Here is a 25,703-nt window from a genome sequence, read left to right on the forward strand (position 1 = left end):
GACATAAGAGCACAGTATAGCACACTTAGGCTGTGAGCAGGGTTGGAGGTTGATTAATATGCAGCGGGTCTAAAAATTCATTGCTACCTCACAGAGGCTTTACTATTCTCTTTTGCAGCGTTGTATTTACTCAGATGAAGCTATTGTGAACTGAAAATATGAAAGACTTTTTTCCTTTTGTGCGTGAAAAACACCACCACCTCTCACACTCCCTGCAGTGGTCAGGGGAGAGGAGAACTGCATGTATCCCTTGATGGACATCTTTCTTCAGGTAGGAAGAAAGATCCAATCAGGCATCTCAAGATAAAAGAATAATTTGCTCAGAAAGTTAAAATTGTGATAAACAACTTAGAGTCATTCTGCCAGCGGAAATCAGAGGGGTCACAACCTGATTGCTGAAGACAAGGCAGGTTTTAGGCACAAGATAAATGAAGAAAAGTTGGGAGCTCGTGTTTTATCAGGGAATGAATGTTCCTGCAGTTCAGGCATTCAAAAATTGTATTAACCTGGAAAACCCAAAGCAGGGACAAGATACAGACATGAATGTAATAAATACTGACTGCAGGGGCTCCAGGGCAGATGTCAGCTCTTACTTCTGCAGTGGAGGTCATGGAAGAATCTTTTTGGTACTTTTTCTTTTAAATCAGCACTACCGAGTGCATTTAAGCAGCAAAAATAGTTCACTTGTGGGCAGGAAGGAGGCGGCCAAACATGGGTCTTACTTTCGATGTCTCAGTCACCTTACCTCATCTTGCACACCCAAAGATTATCTGGTCAGCTAAATAAAGGCGGTGCTACACAAAGGAGCCAAAAGGCAGCTGCAAAATAACCACCTTGTGGAAGGGACTCTCCTGCAGGTACAGCAGGCAGAGCCAGCCTGCCCTGGTCTGGCTGGGCAAGAGTCCACCGTGCTCAATTCTTCACTAACACACACAGGCACCAAAGAGCTCTTGCAGCTATGAACATGCGGCCAGGCAGTTTTAGAGCAGAAAGATCTTTGTTAAGTCACTGAACTGCAACTCAAGCCCGTCTTTTCTCTCCTAAGCAATAATCAACGTGCTGTTTTTTCCACAGATGGCTGTGATGTTTTCTGGTTGTGTGGGCTTGGGTCAAGATCACAAAAATAAATACAGTAAATGCTTCAAGTCTCACCTGTGTGGGTTCTTTTACTTTATGCTGGTTAGTACCATAAAACAACTTCATACTTGCAAAACAGCTGGTCCTCAGTTAAAAGAACTGTATATGCAAAACCTATGGCCACTAAATGCATAAGCACAGAAATTTTACCTTCTGGTGCAGTCTCTGAAGCCCTTCCTCATGCAACTTGCCTTCCTCCTCTGAGGGCCAAGTTTTATCTGGTCCCCATGCACAAAGGAGAAGGGTTTCAGATCCAGGTGGCCAGGTACTCTTGCAAAAACTATGCCTAGATGTCTGTTGCTATAATTCATTTGCTTTTGAACACTCATAATCCCTGAAGATATCACCTGGGATTCAGAGTGGAACATTTAGGCAATGCAAACTCTTCCAAGGTTAGGTGAAAATGAGCTGGGTGTTTATTTGTTTAAACCAGAATCAATACTGTAGACTGACAAGGCCTGGAATTATAGAAGTTTTGGCCACGCACAAGCTTGATTTTCTTGCATTTAAATGTCACTGTCAGCTGTAGGCAATGTTCCAGCTTGTGAAGTTTCACTGAAACTGGAAGCAACACTGAGCTTGGCAGAAATGTGATTGTAAGATTTAATTGAAAGAATAAGCAGGCTATTACAAATTAATGTGGAGAATGAGGCAGCCATGGTGGAATCTGTCTTCAGGTCCATATGGCCCTCCATTGCTCATTGATCATACAGCCTGTCATGCATTTATCCTCACAGGAGTCTCTCAGTTTGCTGAGAGCTATTAACCCCATTTTACAGCTGGAAAATAGGAGCTAGGAGAGTTACCTGCCTTGCTCAAAGGCACAGAAAGGAATTGATCAAGGGTAACTGCTAATCTTTTCTTCTTTTCCAGATTGCTTATAATTTTTCCCTAATGAAAATCACTTCTTATCTGATAAACTTATATTATGCACTGTAGAGGAAACCAAGAGAAGCAGTATCTTTTAAAAATAAATCATTGCAAACCAACATGGTTTAGCAATTTACTGTAATTTCAGTTTGATTTTCAGTTTTCCTGTGAAAGATCTCAAATTTATCATCTTATGACTGAATGAAACAGTAATTGTTAAAATATACATGGTTGATTAGTGATGATCTATGGGTCAAATTTTTCTTTTTTCCCCTGAAAAATTACTTTTCATTATTTAAAATGAAACCCATACATTTTCTGGTTTCTAGCGCTACACAAGTACAAAATTATTTTTCTGACAATAGATATTTTATCAGAGAAAAAAGAAGGTTAAACAACTCTACAGCAGGTGAATTTTGGCCTGAATTTCATATACAACTTGATAAGAGCTTCACTGGGTCAGATATTGTTGGCTTTCTCTCATGCTGCTTAAATTGTAGTAACAGATAGTAAAGCCTTATTGATGTTACTTTCTCTTTCCAGGAGAAAGTTGCCACAAAAAGACCAAGGTTTGGCAGATATAGGTACATATTCAGAAAATAAATTTTGTGTTTAAGTATGATCTTATCCCGTAAAATTTGCGGATTTTCCCTTTTGTCAGCCTGAACTTTGGCCTTAGTGACATTTCTCCTAACTTTTGAGTTGATGTTATCTTAGCACTGAAAAAGCTTGCCAATATTAAACACATGCAGATATGGGGAACTAGTACAGATGTTGGTATCTTTTTGTTGGAATGTGAAATAAGGAGTTTTCCTTTTTGCCACTTGGATGTAGCAGCATGTAGACTAGCAAAGGAAATCCTTCCAAGGGACTCAGAGTTAAACAGCTGTAAAAGGCACAATGAAGCTCTTAAGATTCACCTTAGCAGACGTAAAGAGTTGCTAGGTAGGAACTCAATAACACTAATCTTTCAAAAATAGAGTAGCCATCTGACCTAAAAAATCTGCTGATTGGTTATGGTTCATATGTGTAATGACAGTATCAGTTAAAGGCATTCATGCACATATTAAAAAAGCTTCTGCCTAGGCTGACAGACAATAGCCTGGTCTTCTTGAAGTTAAAAAAAAATAATTAACAAAAATATGCTTTGCATCTGTGCAGGCCATACTGCACGAGGAAGAAAGAGCATCAACATTGGATGTCTCGCTAGATTCTTTCCATGACAGAAAAGTATAGGCAATGATGTTAGGTAGTATTATCTCTTTAGCTTGTTTATTTGTTAAAAAGAAGCCTTATTTCAGGAACATGCTGAGACCAAACAGCAAAAGGTAGGCTCCTCAGGAACCCTCAAGTGTGCCATGCAAGTAAAACCTGCATTCCCAAAACTATTTCTTTGCTCCTTCAGAAAAGCATATGCAACACTACCTTTCTCTGCTCTCCACCTCACACACACAGAGGCTACAAATTCTTCAGTCTGAAAAGTCCTTGGCATAGCCATGGACAAATCTGAAGATTTTTGGGTTAATGACTCACCTGACAGCAACTATTAGCACTTCCTAGCCTAACATTATCACCAATGGTAGATGCAGATAGCAAAACAGAGCAAGAGACAATGTAATTTCTCTTAGTAAGGTAATGTATCATGAGTAACCAGCTCCTGTCTCACCTTCACCATCCTAACCATGACTTTTCAAGCCTGTATAACAGTGTGGAGATCACTGCCACCTAAGTAGACATAGGCATTTTGGTTACAGCAAGTACAAGACAGGTGGGATCTCTCCCCACTGGAGAGTTACTGACCCTACCCCCTTCAGAGGGAGAACCCTGTGTAAAAAACTGGCAGCAGAGGTTAGGGAGGCTTTCTAACCTTGAGCTTAGCTCAGACTTAACTGTTTTTCCTCAAGAGCCATAAAAATTTTCCACCTACCAAAGGAGGGAAACAGCAAAGGGAACCTGTGTTCCCTACAAGTTATGCTTAGAGGTGGGTATTTGTGGGAGTGTATTTTCAAGACAGGAACGTAAGCAGCTGACAAACTACTCAGGTTTTCTGTGCCTTGCATGATATAGGTAAGGACAGACCGTGGTAGAGAAATGTTGCAACACAAACAATTAGGCTGCAGCAAGGTTTTTACCACCCCATACCAGATTAACTTCAGTAAGTAGTTCCCATGCCTTGCTCTGGCACAATCACCGATTCCCCACAAGTTTTCAACAGTTCACCTACTACTTGTGCTGCTTCTTCATACTCTTCAGGCCAGTTCCTCCACTACATCCTTCTCCTTGTCTCTCCTACCTCCAGGGCACTCTCTCTCCTCCCTCTGCTTCTTCCCAGTCTCTCTTCACCAGGTGCCCCTCTTCCACACCCCTATGAGCTATTTAACTACTTAGCAGGAACAGCCACGGCTGCACCTCATCCACATCAGCCAGCCCACCGCCCCTGAAGCCAGCCCACAGCTGTACATTATCAATGCTAATTAACCTGCCTTCACTCCTCTACAGAGGAAGGAAGCGATGTGAAGTTTATAAGCATTTAGGACCAATGTGAGTCTTAGCTGGTAGGATCCAGAGCAGTGGGATGGTCAGAACTCTATCCCTAGAGGTAAAAGGTACTGGAACATCAGTCTGATCTGTGGCATTTTTCTACAAATTTTTAAGCACTGAGATTTCCTAAAAACATAAAGAGTATTTTTCACTGTCTTGATTCTAACCAGTTTTCAGTCACACCCTTATGATGAAGATACAAAATCTTCAGAAGTTCCTTTCTTTTCCAACCTGGAACATCAGTAAAGCAAATATTACAGTCTTTGCTCAGGCATGAGACTTGTATGAGCTACAGCTAAGGGAAGGCAAAAAAAATGCGCTCAGAATTCAGCAATGACTTAAGCAAGGACTGCTGCATAAAAGTTTAAGAGCTGTAATAAAAGTGGGTAGCACCTGGGAGATATTAAAATCCTAACGTTTCAATGGGTGTGACTCCTTCACTGACTTCAGTTCCTTAAAGCTCTGCCATGGCTTCAACAGCAGCCCTGCTCTTCCAGTGTGTGGGGTCTGTGCATCTGCTTCTGCTGCCCTGTGTTCAGTGATCCGGTCACTCTGCAACTGCTTTTGTGCCAGCAGTGCCACAAAGGGAAGGTCAGGGACAGAGCAGCTGGAAATAAGAAGAGTGGAGCCTTTCTCTTCGTGCTCAGAGCATGAAAGCTAGGGGCTGAGCTATCACCAGTTGAATTTGAAGTTTCCACTGAAAGAAGTCTGTCCACTGGCTCTGCTCGGTGATGATTTATGTAAACTTCACCTAAAAGGTGGGTAAATCACAGTCTTTGTTTTCAGCTTAGGTGTAGTACACTAGATGAATCTCATCCCTACCAAAAGAAGTCAGAACAGCCCTAGCGATTTTACAGGTGATAATGTTTCTGGTAGTGGCAGCCTCCCAGCCTGTATTTGTCTATCTATAAAGGATGGGTATAAAGTCACCGTTGCACATACAACCCTGCAAAGCACACACTTCCATATCACCACACAGCTTCAGCTGCATAGGCCAGCTATACCAGAGCCTATACCAGAGCCTTACCTCCATCTGCCTGTGGGCAGACCCAGAGGGGCCGTTGAACACGTGCTGTGTACTGAAGATGCCTGGCCTGCTTGCTGAGCGTTTACAAAATGCTGACTTCGTAGATATTACCATGTATCAAGTAAGTATTGACTTGATCCGCCTTTTGTTTGAAAGGCGTATGTTTTGTAGACTACAAACATGCATATGTGCCTTAGACATGCCATTGGTATTTCACCTAATAAGACAAGTTAAAATATTTAACTATTAAGTCCCTCTGAAAATATGTATTGCCTAAAATCAAAGTGTGGGTGCATTTTACAGTCTGTGGTTAGAACTCACCCATTTTAAACAAGTTTTTCAGTTTATCCTTTAGAGTTAGGTATTTCTCTCACAAATACTGAGTTTGGTTAGGGTATTTTCTTTACATATGAATTTTCTTTACCTCACTCTAAAGAAATGTTAGCCTACACAGCCTTCAAAGTAAAGGATAAATGCCTATATACAACTAAGAGCATAAATTGACCAAAGTTGAACCTTCAAAAATCATTACTCCACGAGCAAAATGGAGAAGAAAAAAAAAAAAGAGGTTATAAACCAGAGATTTTTTTGAAATCATGTCAAAAGAACATAATGTCTTTGAATGACCCACAAGAACTTAAGATAAACTGTCTTGTATAATCTGGCATCAGCAATGCTTAGAATTTAGTATCCTAAATTTGTACAGATATAATACCACCTGCAGATGAAGCAGGACAAACATTTTCTTACCTGGCATTAAAAATCATTCCCATGGGAGAGAGGGAAGTAGACACCTTCCACATTCTTGTATTTTCTTTTACAAGTTCTCATTAGAGAAGCATCCAGAACAGCAAAGGTGCTACTACAGAAAATTTTGCTCTTCTTGGCAGCAGGGTAATTCTTTAGAAGCTCTGTTAAAATCACCATGATGCCACAATATCAGAACACTGAGCAAAAGGAAAGGAAGAAGAAAAACTGAAATTCAGCACTTTTGTTGAATACCCTCAAAACTGGCATTTCTAGTTCTGCGTATATTGGAATGCCCAGCTTTGTTTCCTTGCCCTGGTTATATGTATAGAAAGCAGTTTTTTCCTTCTGCTTTGTCCTCCCGCTGTGTTATTTTAAAACTGATTTATTTTTTTTTTTTGGGGGGGGGTCATATCAACTTTACAAGACTGTATCCCAGATCAGAGTCCTCAGAACTGATCCTCTCCACCCCCAAGAACACACTGCTGCCGGTGGTACTGCAAGTGCTTTGTTGAACAGAACTCTTGCCAGCTATTGTGAGGCTTCAAAAGGGATGAAAATGGGGGTCTTTTTAAGTTTTGTTAAAAGGCACAGTTCTCTCTGTCTCTGAAGCCCACTCAGCACCTTGTAGGATCAGTCCTCAAATTATTACTACTTGGGATAAGCAAGTTTTGAAGGCTGTCTTACTGAAGCTCAAGCTAGAGTTACAATTAAGAAAAGTTCCCTCAGGATTAAAGGGGAGAAGCCAAACTACAGGAATAAAGCCTGATTCTGACATGTTAGGCTCGTTCTCCTAGCAGTAATTAACAACTTTCAGTACTTGCCTATCTATAGTTTCTTTAAAGTGTCCTGTATCCATGCCAGCTTTCCCTGAAGTCACTGAGAACCAAATCAGATGGAAAATTTACCCTGATGTGTACTTTACCACAGCATGGATTAAGTACTACCTTTAATCACAGTATTCCCTGCACTGAAAAGGGGGAGTATGTCGAGAATTTTGGTAAATATAGCTATTACACATGGCAAATGTCAAGATTTTAACACCACCCACTTTTCAGCACTTTCCATCTTCAAAGGGCTTCCCATCGGTTGACATACCTTAATGACTATTCAAAACCGCCTCATGAAGTAAGTGCTCAAAGTATGAAGTTGTTTTCTGGCTTTCTTCTCTCTCGAGCTCATCGTCCCAAACCCTTTAGAATGGGGGCTGTATTCAATCACTGCTACGTGGTCCTGGCACATTAAAAAGCTGTTTCATGACAACATGGTTAGCAGGTAGGTAGTTTTGCTGCTTGATTTGTCCAGCATTTTACTGTCAGTGGACTAACAGGCTCAGCCTCCAGGCTTGGCAGGGTAGATGCATGTCTGCTGTTGTTAAGACCTCACTCTTCCCTCTGAGTGTCATCCTTAGAATTCAGTGGAAGGCAGGATATAGGCTTTGCATTTTGACTACAGAGTTAGCTTATCTCTTACCACTTGTATCTTGCTTTGCTGTTCTTAGGTGCCACACTCCATTTGGTAACTCTTTTTTCTTTTCATCCAGCCTTCAAGAATTTATTTCATAAAAGCTCCCATCTATGGGATAATTATGCTTAGTTAGCTGTACTCAACAGTGATGATTTCATAACATGCCACAAACAGGTGCCCATTAAATTCCTTTATTGGAGACAGAAACATTGCATAATTACAGATTTGATGAGGAAAACTGCAAATAGTATAGACTGTTTCTACTGCCAGCAAAATACAGTTATTACAGGATTTATAGACATACAAATATAAAGTGTTTCTTTCATGCCAGATGGTCGGTACATAACAATGCCATTAGGAGCGCTTAATTGTGCTTCTACAAAACCTTTAGAGAAGAATGAGGTAGAGTTTCCTTTAGTTTATCCAGTATTTTTTCACACATCTGTCCCTTACTGCTTTTATATGTTCAGATCCTTGTAAAATACCCAGTTAACTTTAACATTTGAGAAAAGAGAGACCCTTCAGAGGTGTTTACTTCTCCCTCTTTTAGTTGCTAACTTCCCACTGCTTATACGCTACAATTCCAGTAACTATTACTGCACCCTTCTAAATGCCTTGAAAGTCAGGTAGACTGGGCCATATGTCTTTTCACATTTATTGTTTTAACAGAAACTGTTTGCAATTAGCTTCAGATAAAACTCTTGTCTCCATCACGGCAAAGAACATTTTACATTCTGTCACTCTCTACTATAGTGGCCAAGCTAGAGTCCAAGCCATCTCCCCAGGAGATGGAGGGAATAGATTCACCTTAACATCCTCAACTATAGAGCAGAGTTAATGATGCATTTGTCTCCTATTTGCGGTTCTAGTCAACTATCAGGCCATTAGAAAATTAATATAAATTATGGGAAGAGAATAGGCCACTGACCTGTAGAAAACAGTTTCTCACTGTTAGATATCTGGAGCTTTACCTGTTTGTTTTGATCTAATATTTTACTGTTTCATGACATGTGTGTGGCAGATTTCAGTCAAGATACTAAGGCCCAAGTTATGAAAACGTAAGCATAGATCTATGTATTTAAGTAACTGAATAACAGCAATCTTAAATAGCAATAGCAATCTACTATCCTGCTAGACATTTGGTATACGTGAGTAGTCTCTGTTCTGGACTGAATGAGAACGGTAATGAAGTTGTTCTGACCTCCTGTCTTGACCAACTGGATGAGTAATTTTACTCTCCTTCCTTAGCATGCCTGTTCTGGAAAGAGAAGACTTTTCACTTCACTTTTTGCTCTCGCATTTGCTGCAAGCACTTAGTCTTACTAAAAATCCGAGAGTGCACTAGTAGGGTACAGTAGAGAAAAAAACTGTTATTTCAGCTGAAGAAGTCACAATTCTTGTGGTGGCCAAATCATAATGAAGAGGGGATTTGCCATACAGGAAGAAGGTGATTACATGATTGAATAAGAATGTTTCCTTTCTTCTCATAACCTACTGAGACATGATAGTTCATTATAATAGTTCAGTGATGCTGTATCAGAATTCTAAAATGAAAAGCAAATTTTTTTATTAAAAGGTGCAAAATTTAAAGATTCCATGTTCGTATCTTGATCACTTTGATCATAAAATGAAAGAAAACTTGTTCATGCAAGATAGTACCACGTGAAATAACTTCTGAAATCTTCCATCTCACACTTAAATGACTGCTCTAAGCCTGACAGAATCAAGTTCTATAAAGAATTAGTATTACTAAGAGAACCAGCTCTTAGAAACAATCCCAACTCTTGCTTAGAAAAAGAAGGGGAAAAAAAAAAAAGAGAGAGAGAAAAAAGAAGGAAAGAAAAAAGTACACTTTTTTATGTACTATCCCCTGCATACCTCTTTGGTAAAAAACCCAAGAATTACCAGTGTTGGAAAACCATTTGGAACACTGTAGTTACTTTCTTCCACAAAGTTGTCTTCTCTTTTTCTACCTTAACTTTATCCAGCTGTTTTTTTACAGACTTGAAAATTATATATCAAGGTCTTAAATCTTCCTTAAGATCCTCCTAGGAACATGAAATTTAAGACTCTTTTTAAAAGCATGGCATGAGAATTTAGGACTGTGGTAAAAATCAGACTGAATAAATTAAGTTTTAAGATAAGCAAATGGTATAAATTCATGTTCAGATAGAGGGACAAGGATCTAGCCATTCTGTTATTACTAGCAAATTTAAAATCCATTATTTTTACTAAATTTGGGTGTGATTAACCTTGCCAGTGTGGTTAGTGAGATTTGTTTCTATCTGAGCTACTAATTCCAATGGCTTGACCATTCTAATTCAATGTTGTTCCACACCTGCTAAGTCCTAATGTGCTTGACTGTTCTAGCTCAAGGTAATGGCTAAGTTAGTTTTGTTTATGGAGTTGGGGATATATTTGCCAACTGTGCTGTAGACGGCACTCAGATTTTGCATAGTCAGGGAAAATATCCTGGAATTCCCACCAATAACCATCATACTTAAAGGAAGGCACAGACAGAAGGACTGCTACAACAGTATTTTTCACCAATGCAATATCAGTCCTCTCTTTTGCCATTACGACTAAAAATACACTTACTAAGAAGTTACTTAGCTTAAATGATTTAGGACCTATGAATTATTTTTCCAAATCTTGAGGACAGTGACAAAATACAGTAAAACACAGCTGATGCTCCCCAATTGCTAAATACTGCAGTTTAGAAAATTTGTAGTCAAGATTGATAAAGAGGTCTGTCACAAGTGCTACATGACAAAGCGTACCTGTAGAATAGTTGTAATCTAATGACTCTGCATTGAGAGGTACAAGACTTCCTTCAAGCATCACTTCTCAATAAGATAGCATTGTTTGAGAGGTGGCGGTGAATTCTCTTTTCAAGATCTTTCTGTATGGTACTTTATATTCTGAACTACATGTTTTACTTGTTTACAGGTTCATACAGCAAACCTTAAACATATTTCTCATTCAAATAATGGTTTTCTCCTGTATAATCAAGATACTTCTACTCTAAAGCAACCCTTGAAATACTGGACTTTATATGGTATCTTTCTCTGCTGCTTAAAAAGCTTTCTGGAAAGCTTATTTGGTCTGTAGTAAAATAACTTTTTATGCAAAAGTTTGGATTCGAGTTAAAAGTGGTATAAGTGGTAGTACTACTACTCTGCATTTACAAAGAAGTTAGGTAACTTTTCCAGGGTCACAAAGTCAGTGGTAGTCTATTCAGGAATTACATATGCAGATGGCAAAGTACAATTCTGATCTTGAACACCTGCAAGATGAACAAAACTTTGTTGTTTTTTTTAAACGGCCACTATGGCTAAAAGCAAAAAGATGTGCAAAATTTGCTTAAATGGTCACTGTTAGACATGAGACCAAATGGCATCATGATAGGCGGCTGGGGAAAAGGGGCTGCAAGTCTGTGTGGAAGGGAGAGAAAGACAGCAGGGAACAACCCACCTCAGGGCATGCTCAACCATCATTTATGCCTGCCCACCTCTCAGTATACAAGCCTGACACCAGAACATTAAAACTTAGCATCACTAAGGTGAATCCCATGCAGAGAGAGCCAATGTGCCACAGACTGGCAGGATGTGCTACCTACTCTGTATCCTATTTCATTGCAAGGCACTATCAATAGACAGCTTACCCTAAGCAGTCTGTTGAGATTATGCAGATTGTTTGGGAGAGGTCATTGAATTCAAGAGGGCTCCTCCTCTAATTAGGCAGCTATGAGATGGGTCCCAGCTGTTTTTCTGTCTACCTCCTTGGAAGACCATGTATTAGACAGACCTTTCAAATAACTTGCACTCCAAATGACTCGAGTATCACATTTCTCTAAATTACCACTCTTCAAACCTGAGGAGAAATAAGTATAAAATAAGTATACAGGAGAGGATCAGTGATATCTCTCTGTTGAATTACATAAGCCCTAAACATGAGTTTATCTAGAAAGAGAAGTGGAGGATAACTGCTTTTTGGCTTGAGATAGTTGAACAGGTGTAAACAATGGCTGAGCAGAGAGATCTCTCACTATCTTGATTTTGTTTTATCAGACTTCCCTTCTATATCCCAGAAAAATCATTTGCTTTGCATTGTTACAGACTGAACAGATTATCTATCTGAAGGAGGAACCTTTATTAGCATTCTCACCAGAGACTGTCACTGTAAATTCTCAGTCAATTTGCCCTTATTGCAGTTAAGAATCTAGTTAATGTCAGTTGCTGAGGCCGTAACTCTTGGCATCAGAAGAGCTTGTATGAAATGCAGGTCTCATGAAAAGTTCTCTCATTTGAAGGACTTCTTTCCTATGCATGAATCGTGCTCACCAAACTGAAAAGTAAGGACATGCTCAATACTGAAAATAATAATCAAAAGAATGAAGGGGCAAAGAAAGAACATATGAAAATTAGAGTTCGTTATTATCATTTTAAAGTACCAGTGTTTGTAAAACATAAGCATGTGAAAGGCTGAATCTCATTTGATCAATCCAATTAAACATTAAATAATTGCAGCCAATTATGCAAATATCACAAAACAATATTAATTTATCTTTTTTGAACAGTCTCAAATTTTCCTAACGTTAGACTTTCTTATGTCTTAAAAGATCAATTACCAGAACCATAACTCAGTGATGAAGAATGAATAATCGCCTAGATATGATGTATCGTACTCTTTCTATGTAAGTCTGTTGCAATTAAACAAATAGGGCACACGGAGAAAAGATGTGCAGATGTTCTTTTACAATCTATTAGCTCAGGGAATACCACAGTTCCCTCCTAAATTGTACAGGCAAAAATAGGAAGAATACAATACCAAATACTGTTATTTACACTTTTTTTTTTTCCTTTGGTTAACAGGATAAAAAAGCAGTGGCAGAATGCAGGGTAGGACAGCATGCAACATTAGAAGAATTTCCTGTATTATACTGACCTGTCAGCTCCCTTATTTAGGTTTTAAAGTTTAAAATCGAGAACCTATTCACCTGGTTCCTGTTTGGAAATAAGTACAACTTTGAGTTGACATAGCCAGCGTAAAGCAATTAACCAAGATGTTAAAGACAACTAACATATACACACTACATGTTTTCATTCTTCTATGCCAGAAAAGTCTACACATTTCTGTGGATCATTTCAGTTTCAGCTCTCATCATTTTGAAGTCTCCATCAGCTCAAAATGTGCAGTAAAAAGAAAGGTATCTCTCCGATCAGTGCAGGAAACCATGCAAACCACAACAAATGAAACTGCCTCGTTTCCTCACATGAAATTACTTGCATCCAATTTAAGAAGAGTTTTACACAACTTTTAGGTTGACACCACAGTAAAATAATTTTTCTAACTGGTCCTTACTCATTCTGACTAGGGAATAGATTACTGCTGGTATACTGATGCCTTTGTGGGGACTTTTGATATATGATACTTGCTAACTCTATCAACATCCTGAGATGTTAAGGTATCGTACAACCTCTTCGCCATGCATCTGAAGTTAGACATTCCCACTTTTCCTTTTGCTGCTAAATCCAAGAGGAACATGAGGGGACTGATTAGATAGTTCAGTAACAGGAAGCCACATGTGGTTGCTCATTACATACTCTTCAGAGAGCTCCATGCCACACTCTAGTTAAAGGCACTCTTTAGTTATGATACTTGTCCCATTGGATAAAACTCTCTACCCCACATCGCATCTTGACATATTCCCCATGTTAGTTTTACCACCTATCTAATTAAATAAAAGAAAGACTACCAGCAGCTTACGATACATAGTAAGATACTGAACGAAGACCAGCACATGATACAGATTCAAATGGTCAGAAAAGCAGACACACAATACTATTGCTACTGTAAGTGAAACAACATTTTGTGCTTGCAGCTGTATTCTAAAGAGAAAACTATCCAACAAATTTTAACAATGGTTACGTTGTCAGAGGGAACCTTCAACTGTTCTTCATTAAAAGATTAAATTGGACTGCAGTGAAAGACAGTAAAAGTCATGATGTGAGGGAGCAAAAGAAAGGATAGCTAAGCAGGGGTTGTCTTTAAAATCTGACAAAAAATGAACAGGAAAGCCATAAGGCTACTTTTTAGCAGTTGCATAAGGCATGGATGGTCTATTAGAAATTATATTTTGCCTTTTTAAGCTATGATAACATATGCCAATAACTACAAAGATTTATAAAGCATGGGAGAGATACTCTTGTGTCTTAAAAAAAAAAAAATAAAGTGCTAAAAATGTCCCTTCATACTGGTGCATCTCTACTGGAAACTATGGCAATAAATGTTTCGCTTTTACTCCTTATAGGACTCCATTAGTGTCAGTAAAGTTTCACCAGTTTTACACTGAAGTAGCACTTTGGAACATTGATACGGTGATCCTTTTTGGCAAGAGGTATCTTAAAGCTGTTCAACAAAGCTGTGTGCAAAAAGAGAAAGCTAATAAATATTACAGTATGATTGTTAGTGAATGTTCCCTAACTGTGGGCTACATGCTTTACATCGCTTCCAATAGTACCAAGACTGCATGTGAGAGAGTAGCGGTGTAGGAAGTATGCGCTTAATCAGAATGAAACCACGGTTTAAATGAAATATCTTTCCTTATTTTGCTAGATATTTTCTGTTGACAACACAGCTTGTTCCTTAATAGGAAGGCTCTTATTAAAGTACATGTGTCAATGGACGCTGAATAGATTTCATACGGAGTGGTGAAAGGGACAAGAAAAACATTTTGCTGTTCTAAATCATGTGACTGAATGATGAAAGAAATTCCTCCACCCAAAGGTTTGGTTGCTGTGAAGAGCGGTTCAACTTTCACAGCCACAGTTGTCTAATCTTATTTTCTAGACATTTGCCTGGAAGGCAACACTGTCCGTGTGCCCGGCTCTGTGCTAGGCCAGACAAAAGGTAATTCTTGTCTCAGCAGGGCTTGACCCAGCCCTGCAAATCACATATGGAAGGATGTATTCAACTGTTAAAGAGGTACGCACTGCCCAAGCAGCCACTGCATATCCCTATGGAGGGAAAGGCAATAGGCCAATGGGGAGTGTATTGCAGACTAGATCGATTCAGAAATTTGGCCTAAAGGACAGAGCTGTTATTTGAGAGGCTATGCACAGGGGAATCTAGAGGGCTATGCAAATGCAGGAATCTCCCATACAAGCAGAATATGAAAAAAAAGAATGTGTGGCTAAACTTGTTTCCTGAACACAGAGCAAAAGGCAGAATAATGTCAATAGAACCCTGCGGCCAGCTAGCAGGCAGCGTCCTTGTGCTATATGATGTGCTCTGCTGGTGATGGCAGTTAAAACAAATCAAACTGAAGAGCAGTTGAAGAGCATTTTACAAGTTTTCAGACCACATAAGATACAAGGAGGCACTAAGAAAACCATTAGGTAAGTTCTATTGCTAATATTTAGCACCTCTACCAAGAAGACAGGCTTCTACCAACAGGATTACAGTAAAAATCAAAATGATTGTGTTCACATTCGCCGGATTGTGGAGACAATCATCCTGGGGAGCAAACTGATATAGAAACTACGCTACACACAGGCAGCTACAGAAGTTGTTATTCATGTCTGTTCTGTCTGGAGGGTCTGAACTCTTCCACTTTCATGACACCAGCACTGCCCAATCGCTGTCTTCTCTTCCATACTGAAATGAAGCAAATAGGGAGTTTAAGAATAAAAGTTAAAAGCAACAGTGTACAATTATTATAACTTCTTTGGTCTATCCTCAGAGATACTCACATCCACCATCCTGATAGTACTATACAACTACTTCTTGTGTCATTACTTCTGTCCCTGATTTGAGTGAAGCCTAAAGGCAGCTTGAAGCTTTATCCACCTTCTGACAGGCAGACTAGAAAGGAGCGATACTGAGACTCACTAGAGATGATACAGAATAGTCCTGCTTCACCAGAGCTTTCCATCAGTTTAATAGTTATTCCCTGAGGTCAGTTCAGTAATTCATATATAAGTATGCCCCTGCTCCAGCTCCAATAAACAAACACGTTTGGTTTTCTTTCTTTTTATTTTCAGGGTGGCTTTTTATTACAGCATTCTGGTTGAATGTGAAATAAAACCCATCACAAATACCACAGAGTAAAATTAGAGAGAACTGTAACCCAAATAAAACAAGTTGTCTTTCCATATGCAAACCAACAGGATCACCACACAGAAATGAAGGCAAGCTACCACGTGGAGCTGTATCCCTTCCAGGGGGGGATACAGTCCCAAGGCAGCACTTTTGGTTGTTAAACTGACTCCGTGTTCTAAAGCTCTTTGTCACCATTCCTGTAAACAATGCTCCAGAGAGCCCCGAAAATGCACACAGGGCTCAAGCATATAAGCAAAGCACTGCTGTGGATAGACTACTAGCAGTTGTAAGCTGGGAGCCCTTGCCCTCATAGTACCATGTTCAAGAAGCTTCAAAACACTGTTCACCAAGGAATAAAGACTGGTTTTAGAGGCTTTATGTAGGCTGAAAAGATCACGTGATGATAATTTCTCCAGAGAGGATGAAAGGAAATTCCTCCAATCCAGGTTCTGCATCAGCCAGAAAGGAGATAAAGGGACATTAAAGCAGGGAAAAGACAACAGCTCCAAATCAGGATCAGCCAGAAAAAAACACATTTCTAGATCCACAAAGGAATGATGTTCAGTGTGCTTGTGTTTTACTCTTTACTCCAGTGGGTAAAGCCTCTAAATGACCTCCACATCTACTTTTTCTTTTCATTACTAATTCTGCTGCTCCTGTTCTGCAGCCTGTGATATGGTTGACTAAAAACTGATATGGTGCTACACAGGACCTTGGATAAATTACTTGTTCAAAGGATTTCCAGCTTACATTCCCAGATGTCAGTGTGGCTGCCTTGGGAACTCTAACCAAGGAAAAGCAAATGTATCATCAGTTTAACCGCAAAGCACTGGATTACCTTCATGTGTGGCAATTTTGTGAAGATGGGGACAAAGGGAGGAGAAAAAAAGACGAAAAAAAAGAGATGTCTTTGACCTTCGTATCACTGCTTCTTAGAGAAAAGGTGGTACCCCCACCTACCCCAAATCGGAAAGCAGGCAAAGGCCAGGGGGTTATTTGAAAGTTTTGCTGGCTTTAGGTAGTAGTATCATCTAATGCGCTGCTGCTGACTTCAGAAATTGCAAGGGCCGGTCTGAGTTGCCACTAGACTGCAGTTTGAACCTGCTTCCAGAATTAACAGAGCAATGTAGATGTTATACCACAATTAAGATATTTTCATCCCAGAAATAAAAGCAGATTTAGCTTCCTCTTCTGATTTTGTCAAAGACTTTGTGACCTCAGGCTACTCAATCCCATCCCTCTTTCCCACCCTGTCCCAGGTCTTGCTTTGTAAAAATTAACACATGCATTCTCCTTCCCTGGTTGCTTTTCTGCTGGCCTGCCCATTTAGATTGTGCAACTCTGAGAAAGAGAAGGGTTTTGACTAACAGGCTATTTACTGCTGTTTGACTGCAGTGTTTAAATCTATTTTATATCATGTAGTATAAACAATATATCTTACCTTCTATCTATCCCTTCCAAGCTGCATCCTGATGTATACTTTAAAGGGTATAGCGAAAGTTTTATTTATTCTCAAAGCATGGAATACAAACCCACAAAAACATGAGTGGTATTTCATTGAGTGTATTCCCAGAGAAAAGAATCTCTTTAAATCATCTAATTCAAACAGTTCTAGAAGACATGTGTACTATGACTAACTCATTCATAAGCACATCATTACTGTACACAATGTAAATTACTTAATCCAAAATCTTTATCAGCCTTAAGTAATCATGACTTCCACTTAGTGATAGAAAGGGAAATATGTATCGCAGTGCTTCTACTATTTCTCTCAACTAGCATGAGAAATAGAATCAGTTCTGCCCATGAGTTTCTAATTTGTCACTCTAGCTCTAGTTCCACCTAACAGCTGTTCAAATCCAAAGAAATCCTGTTTAACACAGAAGACTTGCAAAAGAACAACGAGCAGCAAGAAAACAGACTTGGAAACGCAATAATGAAGATAATCTGAAAATGTTAAAAAAGCATGTGTTGTACACAAGGGAATCAGTATAATGATGTTGGATACGGAGCCCTGCACCTCTTGGTCACAGGTTCAAATGAAGGACAATGTTGGTATTGAGAATTTTTACTTTTTTACAAATGTCCATTGTCCAACATGAAATGGATACATCACCCTAGTTCAGGCAACAGCAGAGCACAGAGACCAAAGTTGTGTTTGGCTGTCATTTCCATTGCATTTTACTATTCAGAACTTGAACGTTCTTTGGAATAACAGCCTCAAGACTGTCCAAATGATATGACAATAGTCCAATGATACTGTAAAGAGATCTCCCCCCGACATGCCCTCCTGGTAGAATACACAAAAGGTCTTTGTGAAAGATCCTAAAAAATCCCCTGACATTTTAAGAATATTATATATTCCATTTTGTGTGTTGCAGCACTGTTTTCTGTATGACAACCTGGGGTCTGCTTGGATATGAGCTCATCTCTCCACAGAAAAGTGAAGAAACACAATCAGCAACCGCTGACTGACTCTTAAATGGGAAGCAGCCATCACCCGCTTCAAAATCATGTTTCTAACAATGAAGTGTTCTAAGTCTCCTGGCTTTTTTAAAGAAGGACGAAAACCCAGAAGTAAACATACACATAATAGTCCAGCACTTTCCAGCAGTGATGGATTTACTCTTGGTATGTAACTAATGAACACAAGTTATGTACATAGTTGAAAGGCAAAAAGGTACATATGCATAGTTGTAAAGCGAAAAGCTCCAAGGAAGATAATTGCTAGAAACAATCTACACTTTTTCAGCCACCTCCTGATCCTTGGTTGGGGATGGAAAAACAGGGTGATTGGGGAGGGCATGGGAGGAAGCCTCAGGGAGCCGGCTGGATGGATTTGTCTTAATAATCCACTCATCATCTACTGGCCAAGGGAGAAAGACACATGTTCCAGTGTTGTCTTCTGAAATAGAATTCTGGATTTCACAAGCCACTCTTCTAGAGAAGGCACGCGCTTGTCTCATGACACAAACTGTTAAAGCAGTACCTACTCCACACATAACACTCAACAAGGTGCTGGAACTGGCTTTAACTCTTTCTGATGCTGAGCGGTTCCATGACTACAATTAGAAGTGATCAGTGAAGACTCAAACTGATCACAAATTGCTGAAGGCCCTAATGTACATCGCAAAAGCATCACCTAGACCTCAGAAGGTAACACAGGAATTACACAAGTGTTTTCAGACATTAAAGATAGATACTTGACATGCTCTTTAATATAGAGCAGAGAGCTATAGGAATAGTGATTCGTCTGTACCACAATGAAAAGTGTATAATAAATCTGGACATATGACAACAACAAAAGAAGTGATGGGCACCAGATGTTATTTTAGATAGGTGTATCAGGCACTCGGGATGAGAAAGATGAAATAAAACTGTGGTATGTAGTGGGATTCTGGAGAAAGACTACTTTGTATTCCCATATATTAAGATGACAAAAATGTTGCATGTAACTGAGCTGGGAACACGTAAAACTCAGCTTCAACTTCCCCTCAACAAATCATGAAATCTAGAACCAAAGGCACCTATACATCTTCCTAACTACCAGTCCTACTATTTTAAGAGAAGGCCCTGATCCCAAGCCGTTACAGTTGGCACAGCTGAAACAACAGGAAGATGGAGGAACGTGTCTTTTTGGCTCCAGGAAAGTTGGCTCAGCCATCAACACAAAGGTACCAGAATATTAAGAATTCTTTCCTCTGTGAGTCGCAGCCAGAAATGTCCAATACTATTCTGAAGAACAAGAAATGCTGATCCCATGTCACCCTCCTAGTGAAGAACAGTCAAGTGGTCTTGCTGCATCATTTGAGCTACAACTCCTAGGGAAAAAGTAGTTAATGCTGAAAAGCAGAAGCTGTGAAGGTATGTAGAGAATCAAGAGTACAGAAGAACCACTGAAACAATATGAGATGTCCTGGCTTCCTTGTCTAAGACTGCTTCACCCTACTTGAATTAAGCAATGAGAAAAACCCATAATGAATAGCAATGGATTTAAACTTGGACTGCAATATAGCACAAAACACTGGAGAAATAACATTACATAAAGAATCTGCTCATCATGAGATTTTAGGTGGATCAACATACAACAACAGACAGCAGTTCACAAGTAGTTTTTGTTTGGGGTCTCATCAGAAGAACACTGTGTCATATTATTTCTACACACTAGTAAAGGGCCTGTAAAATAGAAAGATAAATCAATTTTAGGGCTCTTTCTTTAAAAGTTCTGATTATTTTATGGGATTCACAGAGTTGCTATGTGGTACAGTGTATCTCTCAATCTTTCAAGAAAATTCTTACTTCAGGGCTTACTGGCAGGAAGATAAAAACTGCAGTAGCATATCTAAGATTGTATTGAGCCAAAAGCTAAGAATATAGAACAGTAACCATCAGACTTAATTTGAAAAAAATCATGCCAATACTGTCAAGCAGCTGCTATCAGACCTTAAATAAAGGGGCTTGTAACTTGCCAAGACCTATTCCTATCCCCAAATTCCTCCCACCATAAACTACACTAAACAAGGAAAAGAAAACAGGCAACTAAAATAAGAAGGCTCATCATGTGCTGCTAATTGACTTTAACCGAAATGGTATTGACTCCTGTGCCCAGACGGGGAGGTCAAGCACAGATTCCAAATAGACTTTGATTTTTAGGAAATCACAGAGGAAAGAAAGAACTGTTTTAAGGATAAAAAGTGACTGTGTAATTGGAAAGATGCTGAGAAACAACTGGTGATCAGTTGGCTGTTCCCAGTGAATGCTTACTATTTCACCCATCTGTTTATTGATTAGCCTATATTCATTTGTGATCAGTGTTATCAAGATGCTCCATAATGTTGTTTTTTCCTCCTTAAAAAGGAACCTACAACAACAGTACTGGATTTCACTGATAACAGTAATATCTTAACTCTCACCCAGCTTCCAAGATGAACAGGGAAAAATTAAATCACTCTCCATCCATATCATACTTTCTCAAGGGAAAAAAACCCACACAAATTGATAGAATAACCACATCAAACATAAAAGCCTATATAATATATACAAAATATATTAAAAGAAATATATAATAAGAAATATGTATTACAATACATCTAATGTATATTTGTTCATATAGATTATATATATATAGCACCACTATTAAAAAGATTATTTTCTGGTGTTTTCCAATGTTCACCTTTTATTATTTTATCTGGTTAAAGAAGAGGAAGCACCTTACCTGGATATCACTCAGCTTGTTCAGGAAACGGGTTGTTAACTGAGGTCCATTCTCCATAGTTGGAATGTGCAAATGCTGCCGTGGAATAAAGAAAGGGCAAGGGGTGTGGAGAGAAAGAATAACGTCATAATAACTTCATGTACATATGAATACCTTAGGGTCATCAACAATTTTAATAAATATTTATCAAGCTTTCTAGCCCTCCTTACAAGTAGGCAAGGGCTGTTGTAGTGTAGGAGGGCATGCTGAGCCAGTGAAAAGTTAGATTAGTTGAACTCATGCTGTTTTTAGCAGAGGCTAATCTAAGCCTTCCAAAAGATCTGTCCAAAACAGAAGGTATGCTGTACAGACAAGAGTAGTAACACTATATACAGTAGTATTTCATTTCAAAGTATATTGTGTAGAAACACAACAGTACATTTACAGTACTTACTGTCACTCAGGACCTTGATGTCTCTCATATTACCTTAGTATCTGATAATATTATTACATTTATTACATCCTATTAATTCAAGAAGTATCACTTAACAGACATTCACTGTACTTTCATATTTAATGTGTCCTGGTTTCAGCTGGGATAGAGTTAGTTTTCTTCTTGGTAGCTAGTACAGTGCCGTGTTTTGGCTATGATGTGAGAACAATGTTAATAGGACACTGATGTTTTTAGTTGTTGCTGGGTAATGTTTATACTAAAATCAAGGACTTTTTGGTTTCTTGGGCCCTGCCAGCAAAGAGGGCTGGAGGGGGACGTGAAATTGGGAAGGGACACAGCCAGGACAGGTGACCCGAACTAGCCATAGGGATATTCCATAGCATATGACATCATGCTGAGTATATAAACTGGGGGAAGAAGAAGGAAGGGGGGGGACATTCAGCATTATGGCATTTGTCTTCCCAAGTCACCGTTACGTATGATGGAGCCCGGCTTTCCTGGGGATGGCTGGACACCTGCCTGCCGGTCAGAAGTAGTGAATGGATTCCTTGCTTTGCTTTGCTTGTGTGTGTGGCTGCTGCTTTACCTATTAAATTGTTCTTATCTCAACCCTTGAGTTTTATATTCCATTCTGATTCTCCTCCCCATTCCTCTGGGTGAGGGCGAGTGAGCAAGCGGCTGCGTGGGGCTTGGTTGCTGGCCAGGGTTGAACCACAGCATAATGGAACGAAGCACATCCATACATGCAGCTGCAATAACCTAACCTTCTCAATTAACTTTGTGCTGGCTGAATAGCATCAAGTCAGCTTAGTCTGAATGCCTGTGGAATTCTACCTGTGCAGGAGAAATCTCCCATATGGTGCCTAGTAGGTGGAAGCAGCTGTACGCCCTCCTGAAACAGCTCTTCCATCACAGCTGAGTTCCCTGCAATGGGGGGTGAAGAAGAGAGGAACCAGAGAAGAAAAGAAGGCAGCGGCTCAAAAATTTGGTTCCCTGCGAAAGTCCTTCCTCTCCTCACCTTTCCCGGTGCCTCGACTTTGGAAAAAATGTTCAGTAAAAGAAATGTGGGAGAACATAGTTTTCTATTTTTTCAAACAGGCTGGGAGCTAGTAACTTCTTTTTCTCCTCCTCTTCCCAGGAATTAAGCTTTTATGATTTTAACTATTAAAAAATCCCAGAAGATGAGAAGGAAAGCTCTCTTCTGAAAACATAGCAGTAATTCACTTGGGAAACAACGTACTGACACTGTTCATCTTTCCAGGAGCCTCTGGGAACACTCCTTTTCTAGCTCACTTCAGCTGCAGTTAATTATCATAAAATTCTGAAGAAAGAAGGAAGAGGGGAGAGAGACAGACATTTTCTTACCTTGCCCTTATATAAAATGTTAGAGATGGGGCATACAACACAAGCTGTTCCAGCACCAAACATCTCCTTTACTCTGTCCTCTTCCAAGGCAGTTGTCAGGTCACTCATGGTGATATATCGCTCAGACACTTTAAATTCTCCCTGCACAAGAAGAATCAACCACAAAAATTGTAAAAAGTTTAAAAATGGTTTGTGTTTTTGTTTTCCATGTTTAACATCTCTAATAGAACTACTAGTCTAATGGCAATCAGTCAAGTTTTGGCTGTAATCGTGTGATTTTTTCAAACCCTACAGTATCACACAAGATAGACTCTAATCGAAAGAATTACCATCAAGGAAGCCGGTGGTTTGTCAGATAAAATGCTGATGATTAAGTGGGACTTCCCTCTGATTTGGTACAGAATATCAATATTGCATTAGGGAATAACACAGCAGAATTTGTCATTGGTTATGTGACACAGGATCTAACTACTCATGGTCTCCAGCATGCTAGAATTTGTAAAAAAATTACTCAGTTATGTCAAGAGAGCTTTGCATTCCACTCTCAAACAATTCCTAAGTAGAACACATTCTGTTAATTCCACCTGCAATGCCAACTAGATGTGATATATTTCTTTAATCTCTGGTGAAATTTCACACTGTAGCCTGCACACGGTTGTCACATAGAAAAATTAACTGTACTGCAAGTATGACTAAAGCAATTCACATTGGACAGTTTTAACATAGGGAGTGTTTTTCCTTCTACAAGTGTTGAAGAATACATAGCAACTGATTGAACGCATAGCAACTGATTGAGGGGATGTGTTTGAAGAAGAAAAATAAACATCGAACTGAAATTTTCATTCCACAGATTTATGTGGACTTCATTGTCCTATCAGGCCAAACTAAAGCTTAGTCCTTGTTTTACATGCAAGCTTTTTAATATGAAACAGAGATGCTTACGATAGCAGAAAACATGATTAGCTCTTGACAGGAGAGTATTTGGAAAGCGAGGCAGGGATACCATGTAAGTAGGCTTTCAGATAGGTTAGGGAATAGAGGTCAGGAAAAAGAGAACAACCTTTGTAGAGTAGAAGACACCTAATTATTCAAAAAGATCAAGATGAGAGTCTGCTATCTCACAAACAAGCCCCCCTCCCCCCAGGTGGGACTGAGAAGTGTGCATGTGTATCTGCACTAGGGGAATACCAATACGTATAAAGACACACAAGAGCTCAGCACAGGTCAACAAGTGGCACACGTGCACCACGAAGTACATGCCTAGCTCTCTTCATTGCAAGTTAAGACTTCAGTGATATAACTGTGAACTGTATTTCAGGAAGTCTTGGAAGCTGAGAGTTAATACCAGGGGAAAAGCATAATACATGCCTGTGTTATTCCTGTTACTCCTCCCTAAATCTAATCTGGCCAAAACCAGGAGACAGGATACTGGGCTTGATGAGCCTTTGACTGTACAGTATTCTTACCCAAGCCACAATAAAACCTTTGAATAAAGTACAGGCAGAGTGAACAGCTTGCTGCATTTGAGATATGAGGTAGTCCCAAGTGTCTGAATAAGTTCTTGGATGGTTACATCACAGAACTGGAATCTGGAAGCAGACAGATGACTTCAAGACTCTGGCTGGATTTTAGGCTGCATGCTAGTTATTAGAAAGAAAGGTGGAGCCATGGGAACTAAGTAGAGAAATAGTGTGCTGATGACTGAAGTATAGCTGTGATCACACATGGTAATTGTTTGTTTCCTTGCTTTAAGTTGCTGGTACCAGTGGATTTAATGAGAATTTTCATGTAAAATTCTACACAGAGCTATTTTAACAAGTTTGATATTGTTCTGTGTGACAGGTGTGGGTATTCTGATGATGTTGCTGAGAATTTATGAATCAACATGCCATTAGTTCCCATTTTAGGTTAAGGGATTTCAGTACTTAAAGGGGGCTTATAAGAAAGACGGGGACAAACTTTTTAGCAAGACCTGTTGCGATAGGACATGGGATAATGGTTTTAAGCTAAAAGAGGGTAGATTTAGACTAGATATAAGGAATACATTTTTAATGGTGAGAGTGGTGAAACACTGAAACAGAATGCCCATAGAGGTGGTAGATGCCTCATTCATGGGAACATCCAAGGTCAGGTTGGACTGGGCTCTAAGCAACCTATCTAGTGGAAGATGCCCCTGCTCATTGCAGCGGGGGTTGGACTAGATGACCTTTAAAGGTAACTTCCAAGCCAAAAACACAAGTCAAACCGATTCTGTGATTCGATGATCTGACCAGCTCAGTTGAACTTCAAGATACTGAACACCAGGAATGCTTACTTTCATTTGTGTTATAACATGATAGTTGAAACCATTACTGCCAAGGTCAAAACACTCACCCAATTACGTGCCAAATCCAAAATGCTTTGTCTTGTCACTCCTGGAAGGATGATGCCATCTAAAGGTGGCGTTGCCAGTTCATTTTCTGTCAAACACAAAAGAAATAGAAAGACTGGTTGAAAAACAAAGAAACAAAAAAATGTTTACTCATATTACACCTAACGTGAAAATTAAAAAGAAGTGGAATGATATCAGAAATGTTTCCTACCCTCTAAGAACACAAGTTACACAGATTCAATTACAATAAGTTGCTGCTGATTGTTTGGAACATTTTGAGTATACTTCAGTGGGTGGGGAAGAAACATGTTTAACACACTAATAAACATATGGCTAAAGCCTAGTAGTAGGTTTTACTTCTCTGTGTATTATGGATTCGCTGTATAACTACTGGGAACCACCAAATAGTTCAGTCTTCAAATTCAGA

At 39.4% G+C, this 25,703-nt stretch overlaps 1 protein-coding gene across 3 annotated transcripts in view; it reads right to left on the minus strand.

The window, feature by feature from the left end:
• Window positions 1-7,966: 7,966 nt before the first annotated feature.
• BCAT1 (branched chain amino acid transaminase 1) overlaps window positions 7,967-25,703 on the minus strand; it is a 67,278-nt gene continuing 49,541 nt past the window's right edge. For all 3 annotated transcript variants that reach the window (XM_040595863.1, XM_040595864.1, XM_040595865.1), the window contains 4 exons: window positions 25,279-25,364; window positions 22,906-23,046; window positions 21,108-21,182; window positions 7,967-15,448 (listed from right to left, as the gene is read on the minus strand). In XM_040595863.1, coding sequence (XP_040451797.1) covers window positions 15,407-15,448; window positions 21,108-21,182; window positions 22,906-23,046; window positions 25,279-25,364 — 344 coding nt within the window. In that variant the 3' untranslated portion in view covers window positions 7,967-15,406. The remainder of the gene's footprint in view (window positions 15,449-21,107; window positions 21,183-22,905; window positions 23,047-25,278; window positions 25,365-25,703) is intronic.

Source organism: Falco naumanni, chromosome 5, assembly GCF_017639655.2.
Source record: "Falco naumanni isolate bFalNau1 chromosome 5, bFalNau1.pat, whole genome shotgun sequence".
In the NCBI taxonomy this organism is placed as follows: Eukaryota; Metazoa; Chordata; class Aves; order Falconiformes; family Falconidae; genus Falco; species Falco naumanni.